At 40.1% G+C, this 15,707-nt stretch overlaps 1 protein-coding gene across 1 annotated transcript in view; it reads right to left on the bottom strand.

The window, feature by feature from the left end:
* Positions 1–15,707, bottom strand: part of LOC140240577 (uncharacterized) — a 38,095-nt gene that overhangs the window by 2,131 nt on the left and 20,257 nt on the right. The window contains exons 3-7 of the mRNA XM_072320338.1: positions 12,171–13,418; positions 11,388–11,809; positions 6,064–6,356; positions 3,912–4,033; positions 485–551 (exon numbers count right to left, since the gene is read on the bottom strand). Coding sequence (XP_072176439.1) covers positions 485–551; positions 3,912–4,033; positions 6,064–6,356; positions 11,388–11,809; positions 12,171–13,418 — 2,152 coding nt within the window. The remainder of the gene's footprint in view (positions 1–484; positions 552–3,911; positions 4,034–6,063; positions 6,357–11,387; positions 11,810–12,170; positions 13,419–15,707) is intronic.

Below are 15,707 nucleotides of genomic sequence, written 5' to 3'. Positions count from 1 at the left end.
ATGACTTTTCTGTTATCAAATTATCATATGAACCGCTGCCATGTTATCTCTCATTAGGTTGAAAAAAAAAACAACAACCACCTTCCAAAGAAATATACACAATACACAAGTCTGTGCCAAATACCTGATTTCTGGTTTTTTACCTTTTCTTAAATGATCATTAACTTGCATTTTTTAAATGAATTGAGGCTTCCATTTTCCTGTTTTCTAAGACTGAACCGTAAGTTGTACAAGACTCCTCTGTTATCAAATTATCATATGAACCTGTGATGTTATCTCTCATTAGGTAAAAAAAAAAAAACAACCACTGAGTCATCAAATACTATGAAACAAATAACAAAAGTCAAATACATCTTCCAGATACCAATCTTACTAAAAACTTTCATTGGCTGAGGGTTTATAGATACCAATCTTCTTCAATTTTGCACAGCAACATTTGACAAGGACAAAGTTTGGTTCTATGTAACATAGAAAAAAAGTTTACCTTTATTTCCTTTGGCCACCTTTGATGCTTGGTGCTGCTGCAGCAAGGAGTCATGCTTCATCCGTGTCTATTGAGAAAGACAGACAAAACATATACACCTAAAAGTATGTTGCCAACTAATTACTCCTTACTCTTTACAAAGTTGGATTCAAATTTTCAGCATACATTTGCCATGCCCTTTCATTTCATAAGAAACTGGTTTGACTCCATTCTGAACATTTAAAGATAATAAAAAGTTTTGGTACCTCAAAAGTTTCCCTGAATTTCCGTGTTCCAGGTTAAAGTATCTATCATATAACTAACACTGTGAGACTTACTCGCCCCAAAGTGCTCTCATTTCTTAGTAATCATGCAATTAACTGCGACCAGCAGCCCCATACGCATAGTGACCAGCAGCCCCATACGCATAGCGTAATGGGGCTTCGCATTGTAGCATTCAGGATCATGACAGATTTAGTATCGCGGGTAAATATCAACTTAAAATCCACAAAATTCTTCAATTTGAAGACTTACCAATTAAGTTGAAGTCTTGAAAACAGGCTTCGGGCAACGTTTGGTTCTGCCAATAGTCCCTTTCTGTTCGAATTGATGACTGAATGTGACTCTGTCGAGAGGACCTTGGGAGAGCTACATACACTGATTACTACGACCAGCGCATACGCACACATCACATGCGAACAAATTTCAAATCCATGAACGGATAAGATGTTTGTGTGCGCATGCGCTGGCCGTCAATTTAGTGTAGCTCTCCCAAGGTCCTGTCGACCGAGTCACATTCAGTCATCAATTCGAACAGAAAGGGACTATTGGCAAAACCAAACGTTGCCCAAAGCCTGTTTTTAATACTTCAACTTAACTGGTAAGTCTTCAAATTGAAGAAATTTTTGGATTTTAAGTTGATATTTACCCGCGATACTAAATCTGTCATGATCCTGTAAGCTACAATGCAAAGCCCCATTTAGCTATGCGTATGGGGCTGCTGGTCGCAGTTAGCTACACAGTATGCGTATGGGGCTGCACGCTGCTGGTCGCAGTTATCTCGCACAATACGTGTACTACCTCGCCGCTGTTGTACGGCGGCGGCTCTGGTACGAAACCATTATTGAATGATTACTAAGACATGAGAGCACTTTGGGGCGAGTAAGTCTCACAGTGTTAGTTATGTGAAAGGTACTTTAACCTGAAACACAAACTAAGACAAGGAAATTCAGGGAAACTTTTAAGGTAATACCAAAACTTTATATTATCTTTAACAATTAAAAAAAAAAAAACGACAAAGATGAACCGGCTGAAAAATGACGACTGCTCACGTGTACAGACATGGAAGCTACATGACTCAACGTAAAAAAAAAAAAAAACAACAAAAAAAAACAAAACAAAACAAAACAAAAATATATATATATATATATCTAGCCACAAGTTTAGGTGCTTTATTGAGACAGAAATGTTAATGTCAAAATATTGCTTTTACAGGATTTTTTTTTTTTTTTTTTTTTTTTTGGGGGGGGGGGGGAGGGGACTAGACCCTACTTTCACACATATGATATCTCTTTTCATATTTGGGGCAGGGGGAACTAAGTTCTACAATGGTGACTTCCAACTACTATTTAGTTGTAATCATGATCATAAGAGCTGACATGTAATTGCATTGTAAGGTTGCCATGGATCACAGGACAAACTCACACAGGAAGGACAAAGAACATGTCAACATGAACATCCATACACAGATGAAAGTTATACAAGTTGTGGAGTTGTTGGTGTTGTTTTTTTTTTTCATGAAATGGCAATACCAGACAGAATAATACATGATTTAGACAAGGTAACAATATCATATCCTCACATCCTTCCACTGCTTTTGACAAAAATATTTACACAAAGCATTTGCCCAGTAAGTTAGCAGCATTCACTCGAAGTCATTATTGCTATTTCATAAAATGGGTTCAACAATGTAGCCACACAAAAGTGGTGAAGTCGGTCACAACTGGGTCACAAGTGTGTGGGTTTTTTTTTTTTTCCAGATTAATGCGCTTAGAAACATCAGTATTACGCGCTATTAAAGTGTTATTCATTATCATTATCATAATCACTCATTATTTTGCTTGCACGTATGGGAGTGCAAAAAGTACATGCAATGAAGTATAACTGCATTGAGTGTCATCGTGTGGCAGATAACTTCCTGCTGCGCACAGGGCACGAACAAAGATAATCGCTTTGATTTACACAGTCTTTGCATGGCATTGCAATACAAAGCTGTTTTAGTAGGGGAGTGGTTGGGGGGGGGGGGGGAATTCACAGACCCATTTTATACAACAGGTAATGTATATTTCAGTTGAGGTCTAGGGCAATCACTCCCAGGGCAATTACCCCGGACCCTTCGCCCGGCCCTAATTCTAATCTTAATCCTAATCCTGAACCTAATCCTAACCCTAACCCTAACCCAAACTCCTAACCCTAACCCTAATCTTTACTCTAACCTTACCATTTACCAGTATTTAGCCATGGGGTAATTGCCCTCTGGGGGTAATTGCCCACATATGTTCAGTTGAGATGTGGCAGACTCTCGGGTATTCCCAATGTTGTACTTGTTGCCCCATTGAAAATACCCTCACATGCACCACATCTCTACAAACATACTCTCACCTCTCCACTATATGAAGAGTTTGTTCACAAAAACCGATAAGTCCATATTTGCCAAATGGAGATATTTGCGATTAAAGGTCAAGAAAAATAAAGAGAATAATAAGAAAATTGTTGCTTCTTATGACCATAACTTCAAAAATGTGCCTTTATATGTAGTGACCAATATATCATTTAAAAGGCATTATTCTGTACTTTATGACAGAGACCGTACTTCAAAATCTTCAAAAATGGACTTATTGGTTTTTGCGAACAAACTCTTCATATGTATATAAGGATTGATTTTAACACTCAAGTGATTTTCCATGAAAAATGTCATCATTCATCATAATTTGCTTCAAACAAACAGATATTGGGTCAGTGTACCTTTGTGCGTAAGCTAGTGAGGATCTTGTGAAGTGACAAGGAGGGCCACATTAAAGGGGATGGCTAGTAACTGATCAGTGGGAATCAGTGGGAATGATGGGGGCTGATTGTTCCAATTCTTGTGGGATTCATTTAAGAGTACATTATATATCTATTGTTGTGTGAAAATTATTTGCTTCAGAACGGTCTCATATTCAAGTAATGTGCAGTTTAATGCCCCGTCACTGTACAGGCATGCTAGCCTGGAACCATTAAACTGCACATTACGTGAATATAAGACCAATCTGAAGCAAATAATTTTCACACAACAATAAATATATGAAGTACTCTTAAATGAATCCCACAAGAATTGGAACAATCATCCCTAAGCATTCCCACTGATCAGTTACTAGCCATCCCCTTTAACAGCAGCAACGATACTCACATAAGTCTTGTTGATGTGTTTGTTGCTCTTGCAGTGCATATCGTAGGCAAGCCGCCTGGTGTTGAAAAACTTGGAGCAGACCTTGCAGAAGAAGCCGGTCACTGGAATGATGTACTGGGCTCCTGTACAGGGGATTTACAAAACATGACACAACTTCAGAGGAAATACCACTCAAAAGATTGCAGGCTGAAGATTCATTCACACATTTTTCAAACTTTCACTCAACACCAATTGTACATTTTGGACAAGAGAAACAAAATATCCACGTAGGGCAACCCAGCTTTTCCAAAACCTCTGCCACCTATAAAACATCTTCCTACAAACTTGCTGTCTTAAAGGAGCTCTAAAACTCATGGTTACCCTGGTTAGAAGAATCAGTAAATAAAAATAAAGCCTACAATGCATTCATTAACCACCTAGCGAGAATTTTAGACTTCCACCTTGCGGCATATACATGCAAAATCCAACAACAATAAAAATGCCTCCTTCTACCAAACATCAATCTGTATGCCCTAATTATAGGGAACAAGGAAAAGTAGAAATTACGCGGTGCGTAATATATGTCCCCGCCGGAAGTAGCATTTAGTAGCAAAATGTACAATATAGGTAAAAAGATCAAGGTCAAAGGTCAAAGAAGTCAAAGGTCAAAATTCTATGTAGAAGTTTTGAAGCCCTCACCTAGTGCCATCACATAAAGCAAACGGAATCGAAATCGGGTTAGAAATGGCGAAGGAGTAGCATTTTGTAGCCAATGTACAATATAGGTAAAAAATCAAGGTCAAAGGTCAAAGAAGTCAAAGGACAAAATTCTGTGTAGAAGTTTTGAAGCCCTCACCTAGTGCCATCACATAAAGCAAACGGAATCGAAATCGGGTTAGAAATGGCGAAGGAGTAGCATTTAATAGCAAAATGTACAATACAGGTCAAAAATCAAGGTCAGAGGTCAAAGAAGTCAAAGGTCAAAATTCTGTGTAGAAGTTTTGAAGCCCTCACCAAGTGCCATCACTTAAAGCAAACGGAATTGAAATCGGGTTACAAATGGCGAAGGAGTAGCATTTTGTAGCAAAATGTACAATTTAGGTCAAAAATCAAGGTCAAAGGTCAAAGAAGTCAAAGGTCAAAATTCTGTGTAGAAGTTTTGAAGCCCTCACCTAGTGCCATCATATAAAGCAAACGGAATCGAAATCGGGTTAGAAATGGCGAAGGAGTAGCATTTTGTAGCCAATGTACAATATAGGCAAAAAATCAAGGTCAAAGGTCAAAGAAGTCAAAGGTCAAAATTCTGTGTAGAAGTTTTGAAGCCCTCACCTAGTGCCATCATATAAAGCAAACGGAATCAAAATCGGGTTAGAAATGGCGAAGGAGTAGCATTTTGAAGCAAAATGTACAATATAGGTCAAAGGTCAAGGTCAAAGGTCACAACTGAAATTCTTTATAGAAGTTTCAAAGCTCCCATGTAGTGCTATCATATAAAGCAAACAGAATCAAAATCGGGTTAGAAATGGCGAAGGAGTAGCATTTTGAACATTTTGATCACACACGGACGCACGGACGGACGCACGGACGGACGCACGGACGGACACACGGATGCACGGACGCACGGACGGACACACTGACACACACACGTACGGAGCCCGTTTCATAGTCCCCTGCTCGAACTCGTTCGGCGGGGACAAAAAGTGTGGATAAAGGGTCACAATAGATCCATGGACACAAGTACAATGAAACAGCTTAAAGCCTGCCACAAGTTTAGCAAACTTCTAAAAAGTTACTGTTGTCTATTATCAAAATTATACTCTTCACATATGAGGATATCTGATATTCAAAGCTATCACAAACAATGTGTGGCAAGAAAGAGAGGCCAAAAATATATAGTAGAAATGTCAATTGTACAAAATTGTGTGTGTACAAGAATCTGTCTTACCTTTTTTTTTTTACATGTATTTTGGGATTGCTTTTGTATTCTTGTTTGTAATTACTTTTTTTTTTCACTCTCTGATATGGCCTCTGTGGTGGAATAGAAAAAAAAAAATCTATGTTTCAGTCTTGTCTAACCCTACAGTAAAAACTGGGCAATGCTGTTCATTACAGAGACCCAGAGGCACTACAGTGGGGGCAGGATCCCCATCCTAGGGTGCTGCTAAAAACTCACCAATCACTTTGTCGGAATCAAGAGACTCATTGCTCACACTGGGCTGTAGAGCAGGGTCCAAACCAGCACCAGGACCAGGTTCCACACCGCCCGATGGACTCAACTGACCATCACTGCTTCTACTGCCAAATACAGCGTGGAAGGGAAGCATGAGAACAAAAGAGAAGGGAAAAGAGAAGACAGGGTGGAAAAGGAGATCAGGGTAAAAGAAAGTGACGATGAGGAAGGCAGAGGTGGTGAAGGAAGGTAAGCAGAAAGAGCAATGCAAATCATAAGTTTGACATGTTGCATGTCTGCAACAGAAAGTAACACCTACATGCTTCTGAACACCTTCACTTAAAGTCCATGACATATGATATGCTTGAACCTCAAAATCACTAGAAATGTAACAAAGAAACACATACGTATTAGATAGAAAGGATATTCAGACAGATCATCAAGTACAATTACATATTTTCTACAGAAGAATGAGAATTAAAAGGTACTACATACCAAATGCTCACATATATCAATAAAATAAAAGTATAGACATAAATGGATCAAGCTGTACTTAATTAAAAAGGAGAGTGAGCCACCAGTACAGTCAGAGTAATGAATCCTGGTAAAAAGTACAGGAAACATCTTGTTTTGAACAATTGTGCTACATAATGAATGACAGGACCACAATTAAGTCTAAAAGATGCATAAACCAGCCTACAATTTTGCAGACAATGCATCAATTATCAAAGGCTAAAGTCTATTGGAAATAGAAAAGCAATTAAAAAGGCATTTTTTGAGAGGGTGACCAATGGGTATTCTGTGATACTTTGGTTAATACACTCCTGCAATGATGGATGATTAAAATACATGTATGAAGAAGCATTCAAAACAGTTCCAGACAAATTGAAACACACATTACCTACTTCTCAAGGGATGTTAGCATGCCGAGCTTACACTTTAAAAAAGGTTATCTCAGTTGTGTTCAAGTTGCACATGAATGGACACGTTGAATGAAGGAGCATGAAATGAAACTTCAACATTTTAAGGCAATTCTCAACAGTCTCCAAGCTGTTATTACAGTTCAGGATGAAAAAAAAAAAAAAATCTCTAGTTTTTCTGCTCTACATCATGTAGATCACAGAATTGACATGTTCTTTGAATATTATGACATCTTCTCTGTTTTTATTAGATTTTTTTTTTTCAAACAGCTGCTGAGAGATTAAAGTGCCTCTCCAAATGGAGAAGAATAGAATAATATTGGAGTCCTTGTTTCTAAAAAAACAAACATAATACACATCTTGTAAATGTTGTTTCAATGTACTTGCTTCGTCAGGTACAAATTAAAAGTGCACACAAAAATGGTTAACAGGGTATTTAGACTATACCCTTCAATGTATGTTAACAAATTCCTATGGATGAGATATGCAGCAAGGCCAAGCCCTACAAAGTAATCCTTTGAGTAGAATGGACGTAGCTGTTCTCTGCTATGCTTAAAAAAAGAAATCTTGGGGGGGGGGGGAAAGTTTGCGGTTGTTGTTTTGTTTTTTCTTTTTATTAGTCTTTGTATTTTGTTTTGTTTTTGTTTTTTGGGGGGTATTTGTTTTTGTTTTGCTTTGTTTTTCTTTTAGTTTCCTTTGTTTGCTAGTTCTTTTTTATATACATATCTGGCTGATAGCCAAGTTCAGACAGCAGGGCTGAGATAGTTCTCCATTCCAAGGCATCTGCATCCAATCCAGTCCAGGGGGCCCACTTTCCAGATGATATTTGCAACTATCATAAACTGCAGTAAATTCTTGTTACTATGAGAGCAGCCAGGAATCATGTCAACAGTTGTGAGAATTTCAGTCAGGTCTGTAGTGACTGTTACTGCAAGTATTGCATTAGACATAATTGCAAACCTCTTGAGGAAACAGGCCACAGCTGCTATAAAGCATAATAAATGTAGGTAGTGCTTCCCTAGCAAGCATCCACTGTCTCCAGTACTGCTTCCCTGGGTAATACTATTACAGACGTCATCGGAGGTGGTTAGTTTTTTGCACAAGCACTAGCTCAGACCACAATATTTCATTCTGTGGTGAAGAGGAGACACCCAGGTTAAAATGCTCCCAGTCCTAACATAACATACTCAACAACAAAGAGAATGTCTGTGCATACAGGGGACTAGGTTCAGTGCTTGAAGAATGTACCTCGGAGGTGTAAGTTCGTTGGTTCAATTCCTGAGGAGATAAGCTGGTGCCAGAATTTTGCCACATGTTGGCAAGACTGCTCCGCTCTGTGGCAAAGGCAAGTCATGTATCAACCGAAGGAGAAGGAGAGGGAGAAATAGAGAAAGAAGAGGAAAAGGAGGTGTTCACACCAGTTTATTTGTTCATCAACATATAATTGACGAATGACCCATGGCAAGACTCACATTGAGAGACTGACCTTTGTCTCATTCTTCAAAGATGTAACACATAAGTGCATGAGAAAACAGTTTCAGGTCGCCTCTCCTACAATGCAAGGAGCACACCCTAATGGTCAGATCACTTCCACAGTATTTTCATTTTCCTCTGCCATTCTCTGCATTACTTCCACTAATGACTTAAACAGTCAAACCTGGCAAATTCATGATGCCTATGCTTTTTCTCCGCTCCTTCTTCAACTGTTACCGTTCTCAAGAATGCTTTGTTTTTTTCTTCCACTGTCACTTTGCAACAACAGAGTGCAATAACATGTCCATTTCTGGCATAGTGTATTGCTTTTCTCCCTCCGTCTCACAGCAACCGTTCCAAAGCATACTACTGCTGCAACCAAATGGACCCTAACCTGTTGAGGACGGGCCGATTTTGCTACAGCATGCATTTTCCATAGACATTTGCCCGAGTATACTCGGGACTCGTCTTCAGCAGGTTAACATGCTTATGGTCAAGCATTTCATGAAGCATTTATAGGACTTCAGTATTCAAGATGTGACTCGCTACCATCACAAGGATCTGGTAACATGCTGAATTCACCAAGAAAAAAAAAAAAGTTGTTGGTAGAGGTAAGGTCAGGCTTACTGAGGCACATGGTATGGAAAAGGATGGCTTTGATAATCCCTGAAGGCTTCTTGCAAAAAGTGATGTCATCAGCACTGCAGGAGGTAAACCTCACAGGAGTGCATCCAGCATGCTAGCAAGTATGCACATGAGGCTCAGAAGCACTTCGCATCTTTCCCTCACTGCAAGATTAGGATTTCACGAAGTGCAGTGATGCCTGGTACAGTTGGTATGGGACGGCGTAGGCAGCGAGGCGCCCAAGTAAAAAATGTCCGAGGATCCTGGCCAGAGAAGACGAGCTGCGCCAATGTTCTTCACCATCATGCCATCCCTTCCCTGTTACGGGGCAAAAAGACAAAGCAAAACAAAACCCACTACTGTCCCGCAGATGGAACATTAGAGTGGTGGCCAAGAATGCAATAGAGTCATCAGTGACACAAGTGTCTATAATTTCACCTAACACCTTGTAAAGTGCGGGTGAAATCAGAAGTGACATGTTCGTATGCTTCACACAACTCCAAAGATAACGGGTGAATAATATCAGCTCATAAGCTTCTCTCTTGGTGTTCTGTGGTGGTTCACAGTTCGCAGGCAGATAGTTTATCACAAAAACATAGTGAATAAGAAATACGAAATAGCCCTGTAAAACTATTTTGCAGCACTTTGCAGAGTATCTTGTGCCACGAACATCCACTCATCCATTGATGCATGTTGGGAAAGCATCTTTCTTCTTTTTATTTCTTTTTATCTTCCTTTTTGGACAAGGCTTCTCAGCTGGTTTCATTCCCCTGGAATGTGTGAAGACACAAGTACAACTGTGAAGGACACAGATTAGTCTTGAACACCAGTCATGTTCACAGAGTATGTGCTGATGACCTCAGGTACATTCTGCCAAGATATTTAAAATATCATCATCGAATGGCTCAGCATTTCAGCTTGAGTAGCGGTGAAGCAGTGACACAAAGATGTGGCTGGGTGCCAAAGTGCACCCATCAAAATTCACAGTAGTTCCACAGAGCAATTACAGAGATAGCAGAGCTTGATGCTAATCTCGAACAGGAAGTGTTTCTATATTCTGTCGTCCAGATATAAAGAGATACACTTGTATTCAAACTTCAAGGGGGCTTCTTGCAGAATCAGGGTGACTTGGCATCCCTGCTACAACATGATCTTCATGAAATAGTCTAGGATACTGGGAGACACTTTACAAGGGTCCCCAAGTTGGTGGTTGTAATATACGCATCTCAGTTGGAATATAACAATTTCTGATAACATCCCTAACCCATCCTATCAAAATAAGACAGAAAAAAAAAAAAGACCAAGAAATATCAATCTCCACTCATGAGTGATTCCTTGACTTGTGATTTCACAGGGCAGGTTCCATACTGTCAAAAGGGTTATCAAAATACATACTCCATGTGAGTGGGACATGGACAGTCTATGCCTTCTGCCCCATTCTTCAATCCTATGACCCTAATTAAAGCACCAGGACTTCAGTCTTTCTGTTTTTTCCCTCACCAACCACCTTCTGGAATTCTTGATCCAGGAAACACTTGGGGGTGTATATTACATTGGTATGGTATTCTCAACTTTGTGTATCCTTTGCATGCTGGCAGGGAGAAAGGTTATGAACTGAAGAACACACAAAAAATATGAGAACTCTAATGACTTCTTTCACTCAATCACAAAATTCAGGGCAGTTAGATACTGTAAAGCCAGAAATGTTTGCATGCATAAATTCAACTTTACACATTTTGTGAGAACCAAAATTCGTGAAAAATTGCATGTGAAAGTTCTTGTCCAGATTACACATATGCATTGAATGCCAGTGCCAATGTCATGCCGCAAAAAAAGGTCATTGGCACCAACTCGCGAAAATTTCATGCTGTTAATACTTCTGGTTTTACAGTAGCTGAAATTGGGGAACTGTAACAATAAATGAAAAACAAAAAGCAATCAAGAGCTGTCAAACATGCACTCTAAATTATCAAAATACATATTTCCTATTATCTTTTGCACTCGGAAATTAAAAAAAAAATCTTTTTTAGAACTGTTTTGAATCACAACGAAAGTGCTGCCACGCACCAAAGTTTTCTATTTCACATCGATCTTGCACTCATCTGCATTCTTATAAATTATCATTTTACTTAATACTGGAAAGTATTGCCATGGTTCTTCACCTTCTAGAACACCCATGTAGGTATGATAACAAACTTATCCCTCTGAGTTTGCAAAACAAAAAACAAGAGATTCAAAACAAACTTGCCAAACTTTTGGTTAGCAAGCCAAGACATCTCTTGAATGTGACAGCTCTTGATCCATACTTACTTCATGCTGGACAAATCTCCTTGGGGTAGAGTTGAGTCAGTCAAAGGGCCTGGCAAGCTCTGACTGGAAAAGCCTCCCCCGAAGGTCAGACTGGAGGAAGTGCCCATGACATTCTGACTGGACGGAGCGTCTGACAGAAACGGTATTGTGGGGCTTGAAAAGAGCTGACCAGTTGATGTGCCAGCAGAGAATGGATTGGCCAAGGCAGCTGCAGAGAACTGATCCAGTGGTGTTTCAGAGAAACTCTCACCGATCATGCCTGCTGCGCTGCGTGGTTCGGTCTGGGCACCAAGGTGTGGCAGATCACCTCCAGGGAGAGGGAACAAGTGCCCCTCCTCGTGTCGGGAGGCAGCACCTCCTACCTGCTCCAACAACTGCCTGTGAAGTATATGCTCTGCGCTCTGACCACGCTTGCTGTACAGCTGGGTATTAAGAGAAGTATGCACATTATGCAGATGTTAAAGAAGTATTTTCCCTTCTTTAACCATGATTCAGTTCTATCCGATATCACAGGCTTAGATTTGTTTGAGGTACAAAGACCATTATGTGAATGACAAAGAGACGAAAACTTGCAGCCATGTAAAAATCAAAACTTCTTTGCACTTTAGTTAATGAATTTGCATGACGAGATACGATTAGGGCATCATATGTTTATCTTATATGGAATAAAATTCATTCATATGCCTTCTGGTGTATCTCAAACTTGCTTTTAGAACTAGGTGCAATATACAGTAACCATAAACCATGGTACCAGGAATGCTCTGATTGAGGTATCAATCTCACCTTCTCCTGGTCTTGAGAGTGGCTGCTCATGAAAAACTGGTCCTGATTTATAGGGTAGCCAGCATCCTCTGCAACACGATGCTCCATGTGCGCAACAGCTGGAGCAGTCTGCTTCCGCATATCTGTATCAGACCCTTCCTGGAATAACTCAAGATCAAGGAGAGAAGGGATGCTAGTGCCCCGCTGGGTATTTCCTGCACTATCTTCAGCATCATCTAGATCCATGGGTTGCTCAGACAGATCATCAAAACCACCAGAGGCCTGTTCCTCATGTCTCTTCCGGTGCTCCTCCGTTCCGGTAGGCCTCTGAGCCGACTCTCGCGCACGGTTCCACCTGTCATCAACTGATCGCCGTATCTCGGATCTTGGGCGCTCTCCCGTGGCATCTCTCTCCATGCGGGGAAACTTGGGCTTCTGTGAGGATGATCCATGCCTTCCAAAGACGTATTCATCCCACTGATCTTGGGCCTCCGTGTCTCGACTCTTCTTATGGTCAGGCTTCAATACATCATGCCCTCCAGAATATTGTTGCTCATGCTGGAATGACTGACCCCAGCTCACGGTAGCTCCACCACTGCCTCTGCGATCCTCGTCCCTGCCCTTATCCTCGAGTTTCGACCAATCTCTTTGGACTGGGCTTCTTCGTCTATCATTGCGCCAGAACCGATTTCTTTGCCGACGGGACGTTCCTGAATTCTGCCTGAATACTTCCTTGGCCCTTTCCTCCACCTCCATTTTCCTCTTCTTCTCTTCATCCATTTCCTTCTCTTCCTCCACTCTCCTCGCCCTCTCCACTTCCAATTTTCTCTTCCTGTCGAAAAACTTCTTTCTCTCAGAACGTTTTGTGTCCTTTTTCAGATAGTTGATCGATGCTAAAGAGTCCCATAAGCTCTCATTTGCTTTCTGCTCTTTACTTGGTGGCTGCTCAGATCTGGCTGGCTGCGCGGTATTCTGGGCCCCCTGCCCTTTGCGGCCACTGTTTCTCCTGGGCTTGCCACTCTGCTTTTGCTTCCCTTGGCTGTTCAGCCCTCCAGGCTCCTTTCCTACCTTCCCTGGTGGAGGAGCACTGGACACCCGAGTGACTGACTGTGGGTCCGGTTCCCTATTCGAGCTGTCAGTCTGAGAGGAATCTTTCTTACGGTTTCGAGGGTACCTCTTGTAATCCCACTCGCGAGACCCCAGTGAAGATTCCCTTCTTTCTCTGTCTTCCTCCCCTGGCGGCAGTGGCTGCTTGTTTCTGGGACTAAACTGAAAGTCAAGGACAGAATTACATGATTGAAGTCAGACATTCCACCATGAACTTCGCTCAACAGCAACAAACATCAGTTCACTCATAGCTTACCAATCTCCATGTGACTACACCGATGCAAATCTTGATGCAGGATAACAGAAAAGAAACAGACCATGTATAAATTTGTACCTATATGTACATGTATGTATGACATGGCTGAGAAATTAAATGGAGACTTGGGCACTCCATGACATACACAAATACAGTGATGCATCTGGTCCCACTTTTTTCCTTGGGGGGGGGGGGGGGAGGGAGGGGGGAGGGGATAATTCTGCTGCATTCACTGTCTACCAACATGATCCTTCATACATGATTGGAAAAGGAACATCATAGGGTTTGATTCCAGCTACCCAACATGCTGCTGTGTTGAAAAGCTGGAAGAGCTGAAGAAAGCAATTATGCAGAAGATGACAATGGAACATTGTTCAGGTCGCACTTGCAGTATTATTTGCCGTGTTGGTGGATTGGCATGTAATAAGTTAGAATGTGTAGAACTACAACATTTGTACAAGTGTATATTGTGTATAGCATGAAAAAAAAAAAACAACAACAACAAATAGAAACAAAACCTGAAATAATCAAGTATGCTCTGGAGGGATTTCTGTCCTTCAATGGGTTCATTCAACTGCCTTGAAAAAACCTGCAATAGACACAAATAAAAGACAATATGAAAGATAATGCAAATACGTGGACACACACACACACACACACACACACACACACACATTTTTGGCAGTTCTGCTAGTCTCTGGAGGCTCACATCATCCTCCTTTTTGAAATCTTGTCATCAGTTTGAGTAACAGCTCTAAATGGTAAGACAGAAAACACAAAACAAAACAAAGTCATGACTAAAAAGAACCTGCTTCAGCTGTTCATCAATTCATGGTTAAAGTGTCACAAATCTAGAGATACACAATTTGTATAGGGAAGGAATGACTGAACAATTTTTCGCAAGTGAGATACCATCTTTGAGTCACTTTTTTGAGAGAAAAAAAAATAATATTCAGCTCAACATAACTTATGTCTTATCAATTATTACAGTTATGAAATCTTCCAAAGAGCACTGACAATGTGATGAGCAGATCCTACTCTTGGTCGCACTGTCACAAACAATTCAACTCTAAGGTTCCCTATCGTACCCTTGACAGATGAGCACCAACATCAGCCTTCAAAGCACTTGACAATGAAATGGGGCAGAATTTGCAGGCCTACACAGGTCAAGTCCTCCTACACTGCAAAGCTAATGCTCTGCATCATTTGATTTTTTTTTTTTTTTTTTTTTTGCAACAGTGCTTTCAAAATGTATTCAAATTCCATGTGTATAATCATTTTTGAAGGTCCTAGAATCCCTTTTGACTACAGTATTTGACTGCATTAAATTATGCACGGAGAGCACATCTGCATACAATCAGTTAACATGTTAAAGGGACTGTACAGTACTGGTTGAGGTTGGCATTCATGTTTTGAACATTCCTAAGTGAGATCATGAGAAATCTCTTATGAAATATGAAAGAGCATGTAATTTTAAGAACGATTCAACGTTTATTTGATGAAAATTGGTTTTCAAATGGCTGAGATATCCAAAAAAGTGATGATAATAAAAGACTACAGGCCAAGCCTTTTATTAGGATCTCTTTGTTTCACCTTGTTTTTGAATATCTCAGCCAATTTCAAAACCGATTTTCATCAAATAAACTTTTGATACCCCTAAGAATTGCATGCTCTTTGGCATCTCATAGAGTGGTTTCTGAATATCTCGCAAAATGTTAAAAGCTAAATCGTCACCTCAACCAGAACTGTACACACCCTTTAAGCAAATTTAAGGCAAGCTATCCAGTTGCTTCCAAATGATTTTGTTAAATAACAGAATCTATAAATATTATACATTATATCAGTGAACCAAGGATACATGTTGAGGCTGATTACATAATATATAAATATGTGCAAGCCACTCACACACACACACACAAATGATGGTTAGAAAAACAAGCTCACTTTTTTACAACACTTGCTCAGTAAGTTCTGCAGGAGAGTTTTTTTTTTTTTCATTTCATTCATTGCATATACGTATGACAGTTTGATTTTTTTTTTTTTTTTAATGACTTCATGTCATCAGAATAACTTCTGGATATTATCCAATTTGACCTGATTTAGAAATCTGTTTCCAGATTTTTACTCATACGATTATAGATTAAAATACTAGTCATACAACTACATGCCAAAAAGTGTTACACAAGTACTTAATC

This window comes from Diadema setosum, chromosome 17, assembly GCF_964275005.1.
Source record: "Diadema setosum chromosome 17, eeDiaSeto1, whole genome shotgun sequence".
Lineage (NCBI taxonomy): Eukaryota > Metazoa > Echinodermata > Echinoidea > Diadematoida > Diadematidae > Diadema > Diadema setosum.
This window is presented reverse-complemented; position numbering and strand designations above follow the sequence as displayed.